Here is a 24,432-nt window from a genome sequence, read left to right as displayed (position 1 = left end):
CCATGTAGTCATTTGCTAGTTCTTATTATGCATTCTATGAGAAGATTTGCATAGCTCCACCCACCATTCTTAAATATGCTAATCCTTGTTTTTTTGGATTTGTGAGGGAAGTGATAACATGTAAATAACTCTGGTTTCACTAAGATTGTTATGTGATAGGTAATGTGGTTTCATATACTGAGACATAGAAGTTTATCTTCAATAGGGTTATAGATAAAAGAGGATTCGCCACAAAAACCACATTACTGAAAGATGACTAAAACCTGAGTGATATTATCTCAAAATGAAAAAATTCAAATGCAGCCTCATTCCAAAATACACAATATTCAATAGGGAAGTTTGGGAAAAAACTCTGAGCTGAAGTCAGGTCACATAAAATGCATTCCGATGGTTTATATTGGTTACTGCACAATTTTAAGTTGTTTCATTTTGGAAATGTAGACCTTTTTTAGTCTATTGATTGTCTTTCCATGAGGCATGTAAAAAAGTTTGGTTTGACCACATGAAAAGAGTGAGTTGGCAGACACTAGTGAAATGTTTGATACTTACAAAGAAAACCAAGGAGGACAAATGTGGGGTTGTAGCAATTGTGCGCAAAGATATGGACAATGATAACCATAATTTGGATCATACTCTGCAAATGTCATTCTCACTCCAAATCAGTCTTCCCCCTCCCTTTTTTTTTGAATGGCATGTGGTGTTTGTGTATGCTGGGGTCACAAGGGCATCGAGCACAGCTGGATACACTTCATGGTTGTAAACCCAATTAGCTGGTTCCATGATATCTTTCAGACCCTTGCCTTGGCCTGGTCGTAAAGCTATAAACCAGTCAGTCACTGGACATGAAAGCATTCCAGAGTGGCAGTAAACTGTACATCCCACTTGAAACCACTTTTTCATACAAATTCATAAATCCATACAGAAACAAGGTACAATAAATCAAAGCATATATTCAGACAGGTCAGTTTAATACAAGTCACCTGACACCTTACACCCCTATGTGGCACCTACACGAGAGTAGAAAGCAATATGTGTTTATCTGGAACAGTAAGATATGTCATATTTGATGTCTGGACGTTCAGAATATCATCAAGCTCCTAACCGCAAAATCAGATGATGCTGAGAACCGTCTTTGGTGCAACAATGTAAGGGTACTGGGTCTACCTGAGGGGGAATGACCAGCAGACTTCGCTGAGATTTTTTTAAAGATCTCTTGAATCTAAATTCAGGCCTAGCAGAATCCTTGCTAGGCCTTCCAATGGCACTCACAGAATTCCTGCCAGGACTTCCAGTGGTACTCATAGAATCTCCTCCAGGACTTCCAATGGTACCCTCAAAATCTCTGCTAGTACTTCCAATGGTACTCGCAGAATTCCTGCCAAGACTTCCAAAGGTACTCTAAGAATCCCTACAAGGACATCCAATGGTACTTACAGATTCTCTTCCATGACTTCCAATGGTATTCACATTATCATACAATTTTGAGGACAAGCTTTCGATGTATGTCCCCTTCTTCAAGGTCCAGGCAGTACTCTTGAAGAAGGGGACATACCCCGAAAGCTTGTCCTCAAAATTGTATGTTAGTGCAAATAAAAAAAGTATCACCTCAGTACTCAATTGTTTCTGTCGCAAGTGCACTAATACGGCTACAATCACCTCAAGCAAAATGGTATTCACATAAGCTCTTTCTTGACTTCCAGTGGTACTCACAGAATCTCTTCCAGGACTTCCAATGGTACTCTAAGAATCCCTACAAGGACATCCAATGGTACTTACAGAATCTCTTCCATGACTTCCAATGGTATTCACAGAATCTCTTTCATGACTTCCAGTGGTACTCACAGAATCTCTTCCAGGACTTCCAGTGGTAGTCACAGAATCCCAATTGGGACCTCCGTTGGTATTCGCAGAATTCCTGCCAGGACTTCCAATGGTACTCAGAATCACTTTCAGGACTTCAATAGTTCCCATTAATGACATGGACACCTGCCATGACCTCTTGCAGGACCCAGCTTCTCTCTGTCACCACATTGTGAACAGGCTCTGCACCATAGCTCTTCTGTCCCAGCAACCCCCTGATAGAGGGAGCCTGAGGGCTGCAACCTGATGCCAGTTCGCCGCAGTGAAAACCCACCAGGGTTTCTGGACCATATCCATCATCAGGAGTGCTGGTGAAAACCAACTGTACATATGCTCCACCCCTTGGGCACATCAAATGCCAGGAGGGCTCCTAACAGTAAGTATTCATAACCAGGATTTTCTGCAGTTGGCAATATGCTGTTTTACATAGCCATGCAGGGAATACTGGAAATCAGGGCCAGACTGACCATTTGGAAATTTGGGCACTGCCTGAGGGCCCGGGGTCAGTAGGGGGCCCCATGAGATGCCCCTGATACCTTTTTCATAGGCTTTTTTGAGTTTGGGCAAGGACACAGGGGCCCCATGATCCCCTATTGCCCAGGGGCCCCATGAGTTGTCAGTCCGCCCCTGGCTGGAAATGCATACATACCTTACATGATGAAAGGGGGACCCACACAGCTCAGGAATGAATTGACTTTTTATTGAATGACACCTTTAACAAAATCAATTCTGAACTTACTGATCTATGTCTGCCACTTTTCTGTCTGTAGCTATTGACCCAGATGTGTACGGTTCCTGCAGATTATTGCACTTATTTAAAAGAAATGCAGAGCTATCCTGTGTCCTGTCCTCACTTGCTCCCAGTTTTTAACTTGCACTACACATATTTACTGCCAATACTGTGAAGATTAGGAGAATGGGTGGTATTTGGCACACTTCCTTTGAGCCCAGGTCTGTATAATCCATTTTTCTTTTCTTTTTTTTGTATGCAGGAAACAATCAGCCGTTTGGGTGGAGACTACAGTGATTGTTCTGAAGATGGCCTCGATATTGATGTGAAGAATTTATATAGCAGTGTATATACACAACAGGTAAAATATTTAAATGCTTTTATATTTTAATACATTGAACTAAAAGTGGAACTGCGCTGCATCTGAGCGCCACAAACACGAAATGCTGTTTAATTCATCGTTAATATTCAAATCAAATCCGCCCATCCATCCATGTCCCCATGATTTATTTTGCTGATAATCCATTCTGAAAAAACACCCCCCTGGTATTTCTGGCAGGGGCCCTCAAATGTATTTATTTATTTCAGATACTTATATAGCGCCGTCAATTTACTTATATATTGTACATTCACATCAGTCCCCGCCCCCAAGGGGTGTACAATCTAAGGTCCCTAACTCACATTCATACATACACATACTAGGGACAATTTAGACAGGAGCCAATTTACCTACCAGCATGTCTTTGGAGTGTGGGAGGAAACAGGAGTAGCTGGAGGAAACCCATGCAGGCACAGGGAGAACATGCAAACTCCAGGCAGGTGATGCTGTGGTTGGGATTCGAACCAACGACCCCAGTATTGCCAGGCAGAAGTGCTAACCATTTAGCCACTGTGCTGCCCGTCATGTATATATGTGCATCCCTGCCGCCCTGAATAAGTTTTTGCTGCATTTTAAATCTGCCTAGCAACAAGAAGAAAAATGTTTAAAAAAACGCAAAATGCAACACAAGGCAGCAATGGCTCATATGCAACCTGCTTAGGTGTGAACCTAGCCTCAAGGGGCGTACAATCTAAGGTCCCTAACCCTCAAGGGGCGTACAATCTAAGGTCCCTAACCCTCAAGGGGCGTACAATCTAAGGTCCCTAACTCACATTCATACATACACATACTAGGGACAATTTAGACAGGAGCCAATTCACCTACCAGCATGTCTTTGGAGTGTGAGAGGAAACTGCTGTACCTGGAGGAAACCCATGCAGGCACAGGGAGAACATGCACACTCCAGGCCGGTGTTGCTGTGGCTAGGATTCAAACCAACGACCCTAGCACTGCCAGGTAGAGGTGCTAACCATTTAGCCACTCTGCTGCCCACTTGATTAAGGGCAGATGATTCATGTAGCATTTACATCTTGAAATCCATCTGCCCTTAGCTCAGGCATTGGCTGAGCTGAGAACCCTCCCTCCCCTCCTGAAGACTCCTGGGATATATGACATCTTTGCCTCTGCTATAGAAATGTAAAAAAAAAAAAGTTTAAAAAAGTAAATATGATATACTTTCCTATATATTTAATAATGCTAGCAGCATAAATATTGCAAATAGTATAGAATATATAACAAAAGAACAAATTTCAGGAAGTGGAAACTGCATTTATTTTTTTTACATTCTCCCCTGCTACAGTTATACATTTATCCTATTGTTTAAAATGTTACTAAACCCACAACAGTACAATCAGTCTGTAGGTACAGTAAAGCATGCTTGTTATACTCACTGTGGAACCTAAGGGGTTAATCGTCTGCATTGTGTAAAAAGGATGTTTGATCCTGTCTTCTCTGATCATCCCCTTCTTCCACTGTTCACAATCCATCTGCTGCTAGTACAGAGCTCTAGTAGTCACTCTGCACATGCTCAGTTTAGTGTGTATCACAAGAGAAATTTTCTTTTGTTTGGGAGAATGCATGGGATCAGCACAGGGCCAGCACTGTTCACAAAGAGGGGTCATGCAGCGGCATAGGACAGTCAGAGTAACCAGTTTTCGGCCGAACACTGATAGAAATCACAAGACTGCTATATACTGCTGATGAGAAAAGGTATTTAGCAGTTTATATTTATTAAAATAAATGCATTTCTGTTCTGTGTACTGTGGGAGACTAGATATAGTGAATGCTGGGTCCGGGGAGACCAGATATAGTGAATACAGGGTCTGGGGAGACCGGATATAGTGAATGCAGGGTCCAGGGAGACCGGATATAGTGAATGCGGGGTCCGGGGAGACCGGATATAGTGAATGCAGGGTCCGAGGAGAGCGGATATAGTGAATGAAGGGTCTGGGGAGACCAGATATAGTGAATGCAGAGTCCAGGGAGAGCGGATATAGTGAATGGAGGGTCCGGGGAGACCAGATATAGTGAATGCAGGGTCTGGGGAGACCAGATATAGTGAATGCAGGGTCTGGGGAGACCAGATATAGTGAATGAAGGGTCTGGGGAGACCAGATATAGTGAATGCAGAGTCCAGGGAGAGCGGATATAGTGAATGGAGGGTCCGGGGAGACCAGATATAGTGAATGGAGGGTCTGGGGAGACCAGATATAGTGAATGCGGGGTCCGGGTACACCAGATATAGTGAATGGAGGGTCCGGGGAGACCAGATATAGTGAATGCGGGGTCCGGGGAGACTGGATATAGTGAATGCGGGGTCCGGGGAGACCGGATATAGTGAATGCAGGGTCCGGGGAGACCGGATATAGTGAATGCAGGGTTCGGGGAGACCAGATATAGTGAATGCAGGGTCCGGGGAGACCGGATATAGTGAATGCGGGGTCCAGGGAGAGCGGATATAGTGAATGCAGGGTCCAGGGAGACCGGATATAGTGAATGCAGGGTCCGGGGAGACCAGATATAGTGAATGGAGGGTCTGGGGAGACCAGATATAGAGAATGCAGGGTCCGGGGTTTAGTAACACTTTAACCAATGCCGGGAAAGCTTCATCATAGATTTGTCAGTACGCCTGAGCCATCCTAGAACAGCTGGCTTGACTTCATCATCATTGTGTTCACCGTTCCCACAGAAAAATTTGTCTCTTGTGCAATATCACGATAGGTTATGCATCAATGATCCAGGATCAGGAGTTCCATGCGCTGAATGTTCACAGGAATAACTGCTATGGGTTGGGAACCACCACGGTAGAGATCATCACTGACAGACGTGCCGCCATCTTTGAAACATTTACACCATTCAAATGTCTTACAGTCATTCAAATGACTGCGGCTGAGCATCTCATCACCGTACTGTGCTTCTGTAGATATCCGCAGGTTTTACGCCTTCGTTCACAAGAAACCTCATCACCACACACTGCTCCATGCATGCACTAACACTCTTGTCTGCCATCTTGACTAACGGTCTCTGGACTGGCCCGCAACAGTAATAGAACACACTTGCCCCTTACTGCTGCGTGTCGTACCGCCACGCCAGCATCCCTTTTTATATCTGGAAAATGATAAGTCCTGTTTGACTTGAACGCCCCCTTGTAATTCACACTAACACTATACTAACAACACTGGCTGTGAAGGGGTTAACATCTATGGGCAATCAAAGGGTTAACAGTGCTTGGTGTGTCCTGGATGTTGATTTTACTAAGGGATGTGCCGGTTTTCATTTGCATGGAAACCAAAACTGGCACATCCCCTCTGTCAGGATATAGTTCCCGGAAGAGCTGGATCACGTATTAGATAGATGATCCAGCACAGAGGTGCCGGCCTAGCCATCGTACTCCTATGTAAGGCAGTCGGACAAGTGGTTAAGACACTACAGGATTGTACGGCCATCAGGTTCTTTCTTCCCTTTCATGGGGGGTGGGGTAAATCTCTCTTCGGGAAGTGGTTAAGACACTGCCGGATTGTATGGCCATCAGGTTCCTTCCTCCCCTTCGTTGGGGGGGTAAATCTGTCTTCAGGAAAACCCTTCACCTAGTACTCTTTAGTCAGCTTTGGCTAATCATGAGGAGAGGGTTCCTCTGGCCTTTAAGGTAGGTGGACCTGAGTGTGCCTTACCCCGTCAGGAGTTTTGCACCCTGGGGGGGTTGTTAGGAAAGGGTCCTTCCTCTTCGCAAGGGGAATATACAACACACTACCGGATTGTATGGCCATCAGGTTCCTTCCTTCCCTTTGTTGGGGGGGTAAATCTCTTTTCGGGAAGTGGTTAAGACACTACCGAATTGTATGGCCATCAGGTTCCTTCCTCCCCTTCGTTGGGGGGGTAAATCTCTCTTCGGGAAGTGGTTAAGACACCACCGGATTGCATGGCCATCAGGTTCCTTCCTCCCCTTCGTTGGGGGGGTAAATCTCTCTTCGGGAAGTGGTTAAGACACCACCGGATTGCATGGCCATCAGGTTCCTTCCTCCCCTTCGTTGGGGGGGTAAATCTCTCTTCGGGAAGTGGTTAAGACACCACCGGATTGCATGGCCATCAGGTTCCTTCCTCCCCTTCGTTGGGGGGGTAAATCTCTCTTCGGGAAGTGGTTAAGACACCACCGGATTGCATGGCCATCAGGTTCCTTCCTCCCCTTCGTTGGGTGATAAATCTCTCTTCGGGAAGTGGTTAAGACACTATCGGATTGTATGGCCATCAGGTTCCTTCCTCCCCTTCATTGGGGGGTAAATCTCTTTTCGGGAAGTGGTTAAGACACCACCAGATTGCATGGCCATCTGGTTCCTTCCTCCCCTTCGTTGAGGGGTAAATCTCTCTTCGGAAAGTGGTTAAGACACTACCGGATTGTGAGGCCATCAGGTTCCTTCCTCCCCTTTGTTGGGGGGTAAATCTCTCTTCGGGAAAACCCTTCACCTAGTACTCTTTGGTTAACTTTGGCTAATCATAAGGAGATTGCTCCTCTTGGCCTTTTGGGTAGGTGGACCTGAGTGTGCCTTACCCCTGTCAGGAGTTGTGCAGCCTGGGGGGGTTGTTTGGGAAGGGTCCTTCCTCTTCGCAAGGGGAATATACAACACACTCTAAATGCACATGTTTTGTGTACATTCACGTGCACTTTTTTGTTCACTTTTGGTAATTCCATTTTGCGCAATGCACCATGGGCTCCAAAAAAAAAAAATCTGTTCTTATGAGTTGAAAAAAGAAAAAAATGTGTATGTATGCGTGTGAGATAGGGAACGAAGACTATAAGGTCCTTCAGGGACTTACAATTAGTTTGAGGTCGGCTAAACCAGGTTAAGGTCCCATAGAGACACAGAGGGGAGAGATGCATGCACCACCCCGCACAAAGGCCTTAACTAAGGAATGAAAGGCCAGTGGTCTGTGAAAGAAAATGGCCAAGACCAAGATTTGCACTTTGAGATCATGTATGGTATGTGAAGTTAAATATATAATAATAAATTGGAGAAGGACTGGCCACGAGGGTATTGCCCCCCCCCCCCACTCCGGGGTCACTGCTAGTAAGATTTGTTAGTGGCCCTGATATAAGAGATATCTCACCATTTGGACATCAATGAGAGAAGGTTAGCCAGGGACAAATGCTGATCGGTAATCTATCTGCTCCCCGTTCAGACCTGAAGTCCCAGTGCCCTGCAGAGGGAAGTCTTCCAGTGCCAACTTCCATTGCGACTCTGAGATGGATGTCACGTGGCCAAATGCCAAGAGCTGCCAAAGAAGGTGATGCTGAAGATGGCAATCTGAACCTGTCCTAAAAGAGCCATTTAGTTGTATTTGCCCCCCCAGGCCAAAGGGTCCCAGTTCTTCCCCTGGTACAAATCAAAAAAACTTGGTGGTACCAGATGTCTTGGTGAACTCCATGTGGCACAGCCCATAAAACAAATCCTTTGGCACCCGCACAGGCCTTCACATTTGGTCACTTTCTCACATCACACAGTTCTGCTTTTAAAATTGTTCCCAGTAGGATCACTTCTAAACATTATCAGTGCTGACTTCCTCCTTCGTGTTACTGTTCCTCCTTCATTTTTAAATTGGCTAGGCTTACGCAATGGTCCCATGATCCCTCTTTCCGGTCCCTTTTACTTCCTTCTTTTAGGCTGTCTCCAAATGTCACTGTTCATAAGCACAATGGTTTTTGTAACATATAAAACAAAAAAAAATTTAAAAAGTTTAGGGGAGACCCTGTCACTGTGGCCAGTATGGGCAACTTTAATAGGAATTCAATAAAACAACTCAGCGTGAAATACTGACTTCTTCTCTAACACATTAGAGTGGAACTGCAGACATGTTAAGCTATAAAGGCTTTGACCTAATTATATATTGACTTTACATTTTATTAAAACATAAATAAATAAAATATTATATATATATATATAGGTGTGTGTGTATACAGTGTTTGTGTGTGTGTGTGTGTGTGTGTGTGTATATATATATATATATATATATATATATATAAATTTTATTTCAGGTACTTATATAGTGCCGGCAATTTACGCAGCGCTTTACATATATATTGTACATTCTCATCAGTCCCTAATCCTCAAGGGGCGTACAATCTAAGGTCCCTAATTCATATATATATATATATATATATATATATATATATATATATGTATATGTGTGTGTGTGTGTATATATACAGTATATATAGACATATATATATACAGTCTGTGCGTGTGTATGTTTTATTTATATATATATATATATATATATATAATTTATTTATTAAAATTTTTTTATATTACATAGTAACATAGGTAGTCTGGCTGAAAAAGAAAACAATGTATGTGTGTGTATGTAAATATATATATATATATATATATATATATATATACACATATACAGTGTGTGTGTATATGTATATATATATATATATATATATATATATATATATAATTTATTTATTTATTTAAAAATTTTTTTATATATATATATTTATATATACAAAAATGGACAGCCCAATTACATGGTTACATAGTTAGTCTGACTGAAAAAAGACAAAAGTCCATCCAGTTCAACCATAAAAAAAAAATATATATATAATCCTACACCCACAGTTGATCCAGAGGAAGGCAAAAAAACCCAACAAAGCACGATCCAATTTGCTCCTGCTGGGAAAAAAATTCCTTCCTGATCCCCCGAGAGGCAATCGGATATTCCTGGATCAACTTTACCTATAAATGATACATCCAGTTATATTCTGTGTATCTAATGTTAAATAAAACTTTTTATTGTGTATTTATTATATCATTATTCATTTATTTATTTATTTTTTTGTGCCCTCTGTGCTCCCATTTTTGTTTTCAGAACAAGAATTGGAATTTTCTTCAAAGGGGGACAAAATTAAATTTTTATTAACGTATTGAAGGGAGATTCTGACAATGTTTTTATTGTGCTACATGAGCCACAGCGGAGTCTCACCAACTGTGAAAATGAAATGAATATTTACTGTACATACATGCTATTGCAGTCCACGTCTTTCAGTCCTGATGTTACAGGGACAGGAAGCGAGGGAAAATGTCATTTCCCCAATCAATTAGGACAGGAAGAAAAAAAACCTATATATGGCCCAATGAAATCACCAAACAAATGTACAAGAGCACAAAGTTTTGATGATACGTTATGATAAAATTGATTCATATTAAAAAAAAAAAGAAAGAAGCCAATGCATTTGGGACAACACAGACTCCCCTTCAGCAAGGTTTAAGAATTTGAACTGAGCTTAAATTGACGTGACTTTTGAGAGCTCACATTGCAGTCTATGGCACTCAAGCTGCATGAAAGTTGCATCGAAGCAGTGCAGGAACCTTTTTAAAGTCGCATAGATTTGAACGGCTTCCATTGAAATACATGGGAGGTGACTTGTCATGCGACTTTCTGTCCAAAGTTGCATGACAAGTGTGAATGGGGCTGTAGTCATGCATTATTTTGCATTAAGGCAGCTTATTTATTGAACGTGTGTCGCCAACACACAGCAAGTGTCCAGAAATTGCAAGTGCATTGTGGTGGTCTGCTGTGCAGGTGCATTGCCTGACACTGTAACAGAGCATAGGGATGCCATGTATAATGCACAGCGACGTACGTTTACACGTTACCATTTCCAGAGCACATGGACTTGTATACACTGCAGTCCTGTATGCACGTTTACATGCGTTTGCTGTGCACTTGCAGCTCATTTTGTCAGTGCATTTTTCTTTATCCATTATTAATCATTTTTATTTTACTATTATTTTTCTTTTTGCCTTTGCAGTCCATTCATGTGCATTTATGTGCATACCAGTATGTTTGCATGCAAAAAAAATGCAGCATGCTGTTCTTTTTTTTTTTTTAACCACTTAAAGTCCGGACACTTTCACCCCCTTCCAGTCCGGACACTTTCCCCCCCCTTCCAGTCCGGACACTTTCATCCCCCTTCCAGTCCGGACACTTTCCCCCCCTACCAGTCCGGACACTTTCACCCCCCTTCCAGTCCGGACACTTTCCCCCCCTTCCAGTCCGGACACTTTCACCCCCTACCAGTCCGGACACTTTCCCCCCTTCCAGTCCGGACATTTTCACCCCCTTCCAGTCCGGACACTTCCCCCCCCCCCTTCCAGTCTGGACACTTTCTCCCCCTTCCGGTCCGGACACTTTCCCCCCCTTCCGGTCCGGACACTTTCACCCCCTTCCGGTCCGGACACTTTCACCCCCTTCCGGTCCGGACACTTTCCCCCCCTTCCGGTCCGGACACTTTCCCCCCCCTTCCGGTCCGGACACTTTCACCCCCTTCCGGTCCGGACACTTTCACCCCCTTCAGGTCCGGACACTTTCACCCCCTTCCGGTCCGGACACTTTCACCCCCTTCCAGTCCGGACACTTTCACCCCCTTTCAGTCCGGACACTTTCACCCCCTTTCAGTCCGGACACTTTCCCCCCCTTCCAGTCCGGACACTTTCCCCCCTTCCAGTCCGGACACTTTCTCCCCCTTCCAGTCCAGACACTTTCACCCCCTTCCAGTCCGGACACTTTCACCCCCTTCCAGTCCGGACACTTTCACCCCCTTCCAGTCCGGACACTTTCACCCCCTTCCAGTCCGGACACTTTCACCCCCTTCCTGCCCAGGCCAATTTTTAGCTTTCAGCGCTATCACACTTTGAATGACAATTGCGCGGTCATGCAACACTGTACCCATATGAAATTTTATTTGCATTTTTACAGATCGATAAAACTTTATTTTTGTGGTATTTATTCACCACTGGGATTTTTATTTTTTTGCTATATAAATGAAAAAGTCCAAACATTTTGAAAAAAAGTGTTTTTCTTTTAAAATGTTGCAAATAAATAATCTGTCTTCATAAATCTTGGACAAAATGTATTCATCTATCTTTTTAGTTCCAAAACAAATCCAAATTAATTTATAACCAAAAATGATAATTTTTTAAAATTAGTTTTTACATTTTTATTTAATTTTTGTATATTATTTATTTATTTTTTAACATACTGTCACCCTAGCAGTACACTGCAATACATTGATTGCTTTTACACCCATAAAGGCTGTAAAAGCAATCATTTCTCCTTCTCTCTGGCTGCATTGTTGCAGCCATTGAGAAATACTGTGTGAGCTGTGATTGGTCACAGCTTGTCACATGGTACAAGGCTGTTGTGAATAGCCCTGTACCATGTGATCTCTGTGATCATTTACAGATTTCACAAGTAGTAAGCAATGATGTCAGGAAGTGACAGCTTGCTTACTACTATTCATGTGATCACTGATTGGCCAGTCAGTGATCACATGAATCGGGACATCACACAGAGGTCCCCGTACAGCGATCAGTGTCCAGAGGACACAGCGGCCACTGGATGGCGGTGCCACACACTCCCAGGGAGCGCGCACAAGCAGTAAAGCAGGGAGAACGTTTATAAACGGCCACCAGCCCCTGCACTGCTCCCTTCCAGCCGTTTATGTACATGGGCCGGACGGTAAGTGCTTAAACACCCATGAAATCACCACAATGGTGTAAATTAGGCAATTTTTTTGCAACTGCGTTTGACTGTGTCTGGTGTAAATGATTTATTAATTATAATTAATAATTATTTATAATTAATTAATATTTGGTTATAATTGTTTATAATTAATTAATATTTGGTTATAATTATTTATAATTAATTAATATTTGGTTAGAATTGTTTATAATTAATATTTGGTTATAATTACTTATAATTAATTAATATTTGATTATAATTATTTATAATTAATTAATTAGTCATACATTAAAGTGGTTCTAAAGGCTCAAGTTTTTTAGTTTTTTTTTTCTTTTAAAGTAAAAAAAAAACCTTCTGGGTGCAGCAAGCCAGCCATTATACTTACCTGATCCCCATCTCGATCCAGCGACGTGCATGACAGGAGCGGCTCTCCAGGTCTCTCTTTCCTCATACAGAAGTGGGATTCATTGACTACTGCTGCTGTCAATCAGCCAGTGAACCAATGAAGAGAGGGCGGGGCGGGGCAGGGCTGCGCTCGGTGTGTGAATGGATGCAGCTCAGGAGCAAGCCTGCTTGAGTGCCCTCACCCTGGTTCACCATCACCTCAGTATGAGACAATACACACAGACCTAAAACCATTTAAAACCACACCAAGACCGGTCTGGATATATATGTGCTGCAGAGACAATGACAAACCTTGTCTAAAGCATTTGCAGCACCGCACATTGGTTACACTACCAGTAGGAGGTATTTCAAAATATTGTACCATAGGTATATATAATATAATTATGACATGCTATGCATAGTAGCTAATACAGTTGCCATGTGGAAAGAGACATAACCCTTAGCCTATTCAAGGCAATGTGGGTACAAAATTGCATAAAGGGGAATGAATCCCAGTATTATTAATATGAACTCATGCAGTACAACCCTTCACAATGTCTTTGTTTGTTTGCATATTTTTTGGCTACTGGATGGAAGCCATATATTGGGTGATACAGTAATATATGTATGAACCTCTAAACCCCATTTTATATTATCTGCTTGAGTGCCCCCCTAGAAAGAAGCTTGCTATTGGGGCACTCACCAAGGGGGAGGAGCCAGGACTGCCAGTGGGGGGGCCCAAAAAGTAGAGGATTCTGGCTGATCTGTGCAAAACCATTACATAGAGCAGGTAAGTATAACATGTTTGTTATTAAAAAAAAAATCTTTCCTTTAGAACCACTTTAGGGTGAATTTAGCTTCATTGCAATAAAGACTTCTCTCCCAGAGGTGACAATGTCAGGATAGATATATCAATTATATTCTGCTCATTGATAATGATGTCTAACATAAATGTGTGAGTTTAGCGAGCGCACCAATAAAAAGCTGCTGATGCACAAAAAGGAACCACAAAGCCTTTCTAAGAATATGACATAAAATAGGGTGTGCAGCGCTATATAAATACAACACACTATCTAAAGTATGACAAAATATGACAGAAATGGAAAAATCCCATAAACTGGATGTTAAACAGTCCAAGGTAATATAATATCAGTCCAAAAAGGTATATTCCAGTGATGGAGTATAAACGACTTCAATCCAAATGGGTATATTCCAGCATCCTAACATGAAGGTGTAGAAAAATTGCCCACTCACCGGAAGTGCAATTTAATGTGCACATAGAAATTCCATGAAGCCGGAGGTCCCATGAAGGTATAGCCTGATGATAAAGGTGCCCTCTGGTGGTGGATAGGGTGACGGCTGCCAGAGAAGTTGATCTGGACCACTTTCCCAAATTGTCCTGCCTGGGTGGACTCCTAGAATGCTGGGCTGAGATGTGGAGGCTCAGTGCCAGGTAGTAGAGATGAGAACGCTCATAGTGTAGTATTATAAAAAGTATTTATTGAGTATATATCATTATGATAAAACAGTAAACGTACAGGGTTAGAGTACCTATACAGGTATGGTGTAAATGAGCTCTTTAAATACACTGACCAGTGAATGTAAATGATGGCCACCGGACCTCCTGATCCGGTGGCTTAACGTCAAGGCGTGCAGAGGCTCCTCCTAGACTACAGGAGACGTGTTATTACACGAAGCGCGTCTAGGAGGAGCCTCTGCACACCTTGACGTTAAGCCACCGGATCAGGAGGTCCGGTGGCCATCATTTACATTCACTGGTCAGTGTATTTAAAGAGCTCATTTACACCATACCTGTATAGGTACTCTAACCCTGTACGTTTACTGTTTTATCATAATGATATATACTCAATAAATACTTTTTATAATACTACACTATGAGCGTTCTCATCTCTACTACCTGGCACTGAGCCTCCACATCTCAGCCCAGCATTCTAGGAGTCCACCCAGGCAGGACAATTTGGGAAAGTGGTCCAGATCAACTTCTCTGGCAGCCGTCACCCTATCCACCACCAGAGGGCACCTTTATCATCAGGCTATACCGGGTGTCTGCAACCCGCGGCTCCAGAGCCGCATGCGGCTCTTTTTCACCTTGGCTGCGGCTCCGGAGCACACTGCCCACCAGGTGACAGGCAATAGGGCAGCAATGGGCAAACTACGGCCCGCCAGACCTTTTAATCCGGCCTGCGGAGCTAGGCTCCCGCTAGGCTCCTCTCACAGTCCGCCCTGAAGACCGGTGTAGCATGAAAATCTGTCTCCTATGAGGATCTGTCCCCCTCGACGTATCTGCGCATGTGTCGGAGATCGCCGATCGGCTGCTAATGCCTGAAACTGGCACATGCGCAGATACGTCGAGGGGGACAGCACCTCATAGGAGACAGATTTTCATGCTACACCGGAACGGCGCGGGAACACGGCGAGAGGAACGCGAGGAGCAAAGGTAAGTGAATTGACACAGGGGGGGCTTGGGGACTTAATATGGGGGATGAATTAATATGGGGAATGAATTACTATAGGGGGCATGAATTACTAAAGGGGGGATGAATTACTAAAGGGGGGATGAATTACTATGGGGGATGAATTACTATGGGGGATGAATTACTATATGGGGGATGAATTACTATATGGGGGATGAATTACTATATGGGGGATGAATTACTATGGGGGATGAATTACTATATGGGGGATTAATTACTATGGGGGATGAATTACTATATGGGGGATGAATTACTATATGGGGGATGAACTACTATGGGGGATGAATTACTATATGGGGGATGAACTACTATGGGGGATGAATTACTATATGGGGGATGAACTACTATGGGGGATGAATTACTATATGGGGGATGAATTACTATGGGGGATGAATTACTATGGGGGATGAATTACTATGGGGGATGAATTACTATATGGGGGATGAATTACTATATGGGGGATGTATTTTCAGTTTTAAAAATGTGGCTCTCAAAATAAATTTCAATCGTGGTTTTGGCGAGATTTGGCTCAGTTGAAAAAAAAGGTTGCCCACCACTGACCTAAGGCTATGATTGTGATTATGACGATACACTGTGGCCCTGATTAACCCTTTGCTTACTGGGCCCTTAAACCCCCTTCATGACCAGAGCGCTTTTTGCAATATATGCAGCGTCGGATTTGTTTTAAATGTTGCAATGGTTTTGCGGCTCCCAGTCTTTTTTTCCCTCTCGGAAACGGGTCCAAGTGGCTCTTTATGTCTTAAAGGTTGCAGACCCCTGGGCTATACCTTCATGGGACCTCCGGCTTCATGGAATTTCTATGTGCACATTAAATTGCACTTCCGGTGAGTGGGCAATTTTTCTACACCTTCATGTTAGGATGCTGGAATATACCCATTTGGATTGAAGTCGTTTATACTCCATCACTGGAATATACCTTTTTGGACTGATATTATATTACCTTGGACTGTTTAACATCCAGTTTATGGGATTTTTCCATTTCTGTCATATTTTGTCATACTTTAGATAGTGTGTTGTATTTATATAGCGCTGCACACCCTATTTTATGTCAATGATGTCTAACATGTTTGCCTTTACTGTTCTCCCTCTCAGGTCTGTGTGCGCTCGTGTTTTCAGGCAGAGATGGTGAAACGCTGCGGCTGTGCGTATGCCTTTTATCCGCTGCCGGAGGGAGCCGAGCTCTGCGACTACAAGATCCACAAGAGTTGGGGTAAGATTGGGGATGGTGATATGGAGAACCACCATTGTGTGCGATGGGAGACTAAACACAACTGACACATCCGGAGGAGTGCCGGGAAATCTCTCCAGTTCCCGTATTGTTCTAGATAGACGTGTGACACATGTGCCTTTAGATCCAGATGAAAGAGGAACTCCAGAGAGAGGCAGACCATGGGCTAGCAGCCTGAATTAAAGAGGAACTGACCTCCAGCCTTCCCTTCAGTCTTGCACAGTACCGGTTCCTCTGCTGGACTGAAACGGCTGATTCCTCTGCACACTGTGAGCTTCTCACAATATGCATTAAAAGCTGCAGCAAGTCAGAAAGAGATCCCCCTCTTTTCCTGGCTGGAGGACTATATATATATATATATATATATATATATATATATATATATACATACATACACAGTATATGCCACCACCCTGCCTCCACCATATTTTACAGATGACGTTGTGTGCTTTGGCTCATGAGGTGTTCCAAGCCTTCTCCACACTTTCTTCTTCCTGTCATTCTGGTACAGATTCATCTTAGTTTCATCCGTCCAAAGAATGCTTTTCCAGAACTGGTCTGGCTTTTTTAGATGTTTTTTGGCAAAGTCTAATCTGGCTTTTCTATTCTTCGGGCTTATGAATGGTTTGCACCTTGTGGTGAACCCTCTGTATTTGAACCTTGTGGTGAACCCTCTGTATTTGCACCTTGTGGTGAACCCTCTGTATTTGCACCTTGTGGTGAACCCTCTGTATTTGCACCTTGCGGTGAACCCTCTGTATTTGCACCTTGCGGTGAACCCTCTGTATTTGCACCTTGCGGTGAACCCTCTGTATTTGCACCTTGTGGTGAACCCTCTGTATTTGCACCTTGTGGGGAATCCTCTGTATTTGCACCTTGTAGTGAATCCTTTGTATTTGCACCTTGTGGTGACCCCTCTGTATTTGCACCTTGTGGTGAACCCTCTGTATTTGCTCTCGTGAAGTCTTCTCTTGATTGTAGACTGACAATGATACACCCCCCTCCTGGAGAGTGTCCTTCATTTGTCTGGATGTTGTGAATGGGTTTTTCTTTACCATAGAGAGGATCCTGCGATCATCCACCACTGTTGTCTTCCATAGGAGTCCATGCCTTTTTATGTTGCTGAGCTCACCTGTGCGTTCTTCTTTCCTCAGAATATTTGAAGCCTTCCAATGGCCTGTTTCACTTGCATGGACAGTTCCTTTGAATGCATGATGAAGGTTCACAGCAATAGATTCCTAATGCAAATATCACATTTAGTATCCACTCCAGACCTTTTACCTGCTTAATTGAGGAAGAAATAACGAAGGAGTAGCCCACACCTGGCCATGAAACAGCTTTTGATTCAGCTGTCCAATTGCTTTTGGTCCCTTGAAAGGGGGGATGGCTACTCTCAAGAGCTGCAATTCCTAAACCCTTCCTCCAGTTTGGATGTACATACCCTCAAATTAAACAAGAGAGTGCGCACTGTCCACCCATATCCATTATATAACTAGAGCTTGAATATGTTTTGGTAAATACCTGAAACAAACTAAAATTGTGCCTTTGTCCAAATATATATGGACCTAACTGTGTGTCTATGTATGTATGTGTGTGTGTGTATGTATATATATATATATATATATAGACAGTTGTGCAAAAAGTTTGCATACCCTGGAAGAAATTGTGAAATATTGAAAATATGGCTGATAATGCCAAGAAACTGTCTTTTTTATTTAAAGTAAAGTCTCTGGAAAACAAAAGTTTTCCCTCTGCTAGTATGCATGTATACTAGGTCAGGTACTACGTGGTACTAAGTACTTGGTCAGGTAGACCAAGACATATTTCAGCCACAACTGTCAGAAGAATTGTGTTGGGTGTAAGTCAGATAGGCTGATTTGCTTTTTTTCTTCTTTTTATGCAGAGGCTGGGTAGCAGCCTGGGATGAGTCAGCCTGTGAGTGAGGCAGGAGTTCACCTTAGGACAGGCTAGGGAGGTTCTTGAGTCCTCCCACTAGCTTTCTGGAGTAGGGATGGAGGAGGGGAGGAGGCTCAGATGCTCAGATCTGCATACTTGAGGGATCTTGGCCAATCCCTTGGCAGGAGGATGGGCATGGTGACCAGGGCAACCCTAAAGTATCACAAAACCTGGAAGGAGTGGGCAGTGTTGGGTGGAAGATGGACTGAGAGGAAGGCTGGAATGAGGAGCGTGGGAGAGGGCCCCGGGACCTGCAGGCAGGATTCTGGAAGGGAGGATTTCCTCTGTCCCATCGTCTCCTTGGGAGGACAATCTGTGATGAAGGGAAGGAGACAACCCAGCATAAGGCCTGAAGGCAGCCATCACCCCACAAAGCAAACAGGGTGAGTGAGTACTCCTACACCCCCTGGGCCAGATAAGGGGAGAGGGATGTCAGGTGCAATACCCAACTAGTCTTCATCTGGGACTGTTCTAAATCTACAGCTCTTGGGCCCCTAGCCCAGGGAGTAACCTCAGGCAGCTGTGTGAGAAGGAGGATTCATCTGGGGTCTAAGGAGATACACCTAAGAGCTTTGGATGCTCTTAGAGGAGAGACTATTTTTGTCCGCATTCTTGTACGCAGTTGCTCTAAGTTGTCCTCAAGTTTACAGTTTCCTTGTGCATCCTGTTTACCCCTAGACTCCATCCAAGCTGTTAACCCCTTAATAAAACAACAAAACTAAGCTCAAGGACTGTTTACTGACTCCAATGTGCAAAGTGTGGAAGAAAATGCGTCTTGCCTGGCTATGCAGTGACTCCTAAGGGGGTAGTGCTGCACGGGATCCAAAAAAAAAATACAACAGGAAACCTCAGGAGAAATACTGCCTGCCCTGGAAAAAGACATTGTGGCTGTTTCAAGGAACGCAATACGACAATACTTGAACAAAAATGAGCTGCATGGTAGAGTTGCCAGAAAGAAGTCTTTACTGAGCCAATGCCACAAAAAAGCCCAGTTACAATATGCCCGACAACACCTTGACACGCATTACCAGGATTTTTTCTGGCATTGGCACAGTAAAGACTTCTTTTTGTCAACTCGACCATGCAGTTCATTTTTATTCAAGTATTGTTTTATTGTACTCACTGAAACAAGCACACTGTCTTTTTTCCAGAGCAGCCCGTATTTCTCCTGAGGTTACCTGTGGGTTTTTCTTTGTATCCCAAACAAATCTTCTGGCAGTTGTGGCTGCAATCTTTCTTACTCTACCTGACCTTGGCTTTGTATCAAGAGATCCTCGAGCTTTCTACTTCTTAATAACTGATTGAACAGTACTGACTAGCATATTCACGGCTTTGTATATCTTTTCATACCCTTTTCCATCTTCATAAAAGTTCTACTACCTTGTTACGCAGGTCTTTTGACAGTTCTTTTGTGCTCCCCATGGCTCAGTATTTAGCGTGCTCAGTGCATCCACATGAGAGCTAACAAACTCATTGACTATTTATACACAGACACCAATTGCAATATAAAAAAACACAATTGTGGGAAATTATCCTTTAATTGCCATTTTAACCCCGTGTGTGGCACCTCGTATGTCTGTACCAAGGCCAAACATTCCAGGGGAGGGAAACTTTTGATCCGGGTCATTTGGGTGATTTCTGTTATCACGATTTAACAAGGAGCCAAACAACTATGTGATCATAAATGGCTTCTTATTATCTCTATTCCTAAATAAAAGACAGTTTTGTGGCATGAACAGTCAGGTTCGCAATATCAATGGGAAAAGTTCACAATGTATTGTATATTTATATAAATATAAAATATATATATATATATATATATAATCTATATTTATATATAAATATATAAAAAAAACTATATATATATATATATATACTGTATACAGTTGCAAGAAAAAGTATGTGAACCCCTTGGGATTACGTGGAGTTTTGCATGATCTGGGCATAAAATGTGCTCTGAATGTCATCTAAGTCACAACAATAGAAGAACACAGTCTGCTGAACATAATACTACACAAACATTAGATGTTGCCATGGTTTAATTGCACATAACATGTAAACATTCACAGTGCAGGGAGGAAAAAGTATGTGAGGCCCTAGCTTAATGACTTCTCCCAGAGCTAATTGGAGCCAGGAGTGAGCCAACCTTGACTCCAATCAGTGTGATGATATTGGATGTGTTGCTGACAGCTGTCCTGCCCTTAAAAAACACACACCTGTTTTGGGTTTACTGGTTTCAAGAAGCACTGTCTGATGTGAACCATGCCTCGCAGAAAAGAGCTCTCAGAAGACCTACGATCAGGAATTGTCGACTTGCATGAAGCTGGAAAGGGTTACAAAAGTATCTCCAAAAGCCTTGATGTTCATGGGTCAACGGTAAGACAGACTGTCTACAAATGGAGAAAGTTTAGCACTGTTGCTACTCTCCCTAGGCGTGGTCGTCCTGTAAAAATGACTGCAAGAGCACAGCGCAGAATGCTGCATGAGGTAAAGAAGAATCCCAGAGTGTCAGCTGAAGACCTACAGAAATCTCTGGCACATGCTAACATTTTTGTTGACACATCTACAATAAGGAAAACATTAAACAAGAATGGAGTACATGGGAGGACACCACGGAGGAAGCCATTGCTGTCCAAAAAGAATATTGCAGCACGTTTGAAGTTTGCAAAAGAGCACCTGGATGTTCCACAGCACTACTGGCAAAATATACTGTGGACAGATGAAACCAAGATTGAGTTGTTTGGGAAGAACACACAACACTATGTGTGGAGAAAAAAAGGCACAGCACACCAACATCTAAACCTCATCCCTACTGTAAAACATGGCGGAGGGAGCATCATGGTTTGGGGCTGCTTTGCTGCCTCAGGGCCTGGACGGATTGTTGTCATTGATGGGAAAATGAATTCCAGAGTTTATCAAGACATTTTGCAGGAAAACGTACGACCATCTGTCCGCCAACTGAAGCTCCGCAGAGGATGGGTGATGCAACAGGACAATGACCCAAAGCATACAAGTAATTCAACAAAACAATGGCTGCTACAGCACAGAATACACCTTCTGGAGTGTCCCAGTCAGAGTCCTGACCTCAACCTGATTGAAATGCTGTGGCATGACCTTAAGAGAGCGATTCACACCAGACATCCCAAGAATATTGCTACACTGAAACAGTTTTGTGAAGAGGAGTGGTCCAAAATTACTCCAGATCGTTGTGCAGGTCTGATCTGCAACTACAGGAAACGTTTGGTTGAGGTTATTGCTGCCAAAGGAGGGTCAACCAGTTATTAAGTCCAAAGGTTCACATACTTTTTCCTCCCTGCACTGTGAATGTTTACATGTTATGTGCAATTAAACCATGGCAACATCTAATGTTTGTGTAGTATTATGTTCAGCAGACTGTGCTCTTCTATTGTTGTGACTTAGATGACGTTCAGAGCACATTTTATGCCCAATTCATGCAAAACTCCACGTAATCCCAAGGGATTCACATACTTTTTCTTGCAACTGTATATAGTTCAGCTTTAATATTGATATAACTAATTCTTTTACAAACAAAGCCACAGAAGTGAGTCGTATGAGCCGCATTGACAGAGGTTGTCATAGTTCTTTGGTTGCTTCAGGCAAAGGAAACTGACAAGATTTCTACCTACGCAAGTACTGCCAAAAAATTGAAGTGGGCAGAACGCAATACAGTACATTTTTTTTTCTACAGAAATACATGGGGCAGAAGAGAGCACGGTCCTAAACCCACACCAAATAATATATATAAACTACAACTAAGTACTTATTTAAGGCGCACAGGAATGGAAACTGGATGTCACAGAGCTCATTACCGTATCTATTATTTGTTTCCTATAACGTCATCCCTTCAGCATTTACCAAAATACTAAGCCTTTAAATGAAACTATAGTAAATTTGTACTATTTCAAAAAACATAATTATAATTATTATACTATAATATATATATATATATAATTATTATATTATTTATATATATATTATATTATTTCTACATATAGTAAATGTGTACTATTTAAAAAAAAAGCATTATAATTATTATATATATATATATATATATATATTATATTATTTTTACACACTACATATATATATATATATATATATATATATATATATATATACACACACACACACACACTGTTCAGCATAAATGAGTACACCCCAACAGATTTGTCAGAAAATCTTTCCTTTCTGAATGCACATTTTCTATGGGACACGATACTACAAAATCCTCCCACAAATGCCGGCCGTCGATTGCAAACAAGATTTGTTCATTTGCACACAAAAAAGTATTGTTCCTAACAAATTCATTCAAGACCATGAATACACAGCAATGAAAGTCTTAGCCCTCATGCCTTTTTTTACAGCGGCTGTTTTTTGGCGTTTGATGTTTTTTTTCTATAGTCAATAAACCCCCCAGCATGTTATCCTATGTGTCCATGCACACATATGCTGTAATCAATGTTTTTTGGCAGGAAGTTTTTTTGGCTGGAAAAAAAACCCAAACTAGTGGGTTTCTAGAGAAGTTTTTCAGCTGTAAAAACTCTCTAACACTGAAAAATGCGGTAAACTGCCGCAAACCGGTGTTTTTGGCCTTTTGTCAACCCTTGGGGGGGTAAAAAAACTGCTACAAAATGCAAACATGGAAAACACGGAAAAACTCCGCTAAACGCTAATGCAAAAACGCTAAAAAAAGCTTGAAAAAAATGTTTTTAACGTGACTTTACACAGCTAACGTTACCAGTGTTCTCAAAACGTCCCGTTACAGGTGCATCTAATTATTCATTAAACAGGTGTCCAGCAGACAGGTGATTATAAAAGGGCGTTACTTAACAAGGAACTCCGCCCATTTCATGCTGTCAGCAATGGCACCACATGGAGGAGAAATGTCACAAGAATAAAAAATAATTTCTTTGCACAAGAAAGATAAAGGCTACAAGAAGATCAGCAATGCTTTAGTTATCAGTCAGAATACTGGAGAAAATTTGATACAAAAATGTAACAAAGATGGAACTGCAACCATCTCACAGAGGTGTCCAGGCCATCCACGGAGATTAACATCTCAAAAGGAGCGTCTTCTGATGAGAAGGGTTGAAGAAAATTGTCTTGCAAGCAGGGGCGGACTGACAACTCATGGAGCCGCCGGGCAATAGGGGATCATGGGGCCCCTGTGTCCTTGCCCAAGCTCAAAAAAGCCTATGAAAAAGGTACCAGGGGCATCTCATGGGGCCCCCTACTGACCCCGGGCCCTCGGGCAGTGTCCAAGTTTCCAAATCGTCAGTCCATCCCTGCTTGCAAGTTCACTGCAGTTAGGTAAACACGTAGAAAGCCAAACTGGGGTGATTGTTTCCCGTGGCACAATATGGCGTACACTGCAGAGGAATGGCATGCATGGGTGTCGTCCACGAAGCCCATGCACAAAAAAGCCCACCTAGAAATTGCCAGGGCCCATGCTGAAACAGAAGAAGACTACTGGGACTCTGTACTCTGGAATGATGAGAACAAGATAAATGTTTTTGGAGCTGATGGCTTCAAAATTGTATGGTGACGCAAAGGTGAGGAGTACAAACAAAAATGCATGGTGCCTACTGTGAAACATGGTGGTGGCAGTGTCCTTCTGTGGGGCTGCATGAGTGCTGCTGGTGTTAGGGGCCTGCATTTCATTTATGGCGTCATGAATTCACAGATGTACTGCTCTTGAAAAAGAATATGCTCCCATCACTCCGTGCCCTCGGTCATCACGCACTTTTCCAGCATGACAATGATCCAAAACACACATCTAAGGCCACTGTTGCATCTCTGAAGAAGAACCGGGTGAGAGTGATTCAGTGGCCAAGTA

General features: G+C 42.8%; 1 protein-coding gene across 1 annotated transcript in view; it reads left to right on the top strand.

The window, feature by feature from the left end:
• SCNN1A (sodium channel epithelial 1 subunit alpha) overlaps positions 1-24,432 on the top strand; it is a 153,057-nt gene that overhangs the window by 79,367 nt on the left and 49,258 nt on the right. The window contains exons 7-8 of the mRNA XM_089661183.1: positions 2,853-2,951; positions 16,484-16,601. Of these exons, the coding sequence (XP_089517309.1) occupies positions 2,853-2,951; positions 16,484-16,601 (217 nt within the window). The remainder of the gene's footprint in view (positions 1-2,852; positions 2,952-16,483; positions 16,602-24,432) is intronic.

Source organism: Staurois parvus, unplaced genomic scaffold (genome assembly GCF_062004578.1).
Source record: "Staurois parvus isolate SC_StPar_1 unplaced genomic scaffold, SC_StPar_1.0 ptg001321l, whole genome shotgun sequence".
Taxonomy (NCBI): Eukaryota; Metazoa; Chordata; class Amphibia; order Anura; family Ranidae; genus Staurois; species Staurois parvus.
The sequence above is the reverse complement of the archived record's forward strand: the minus strand, read 5'-3'. Positions and strand labels throughout refer to the sequence as shown.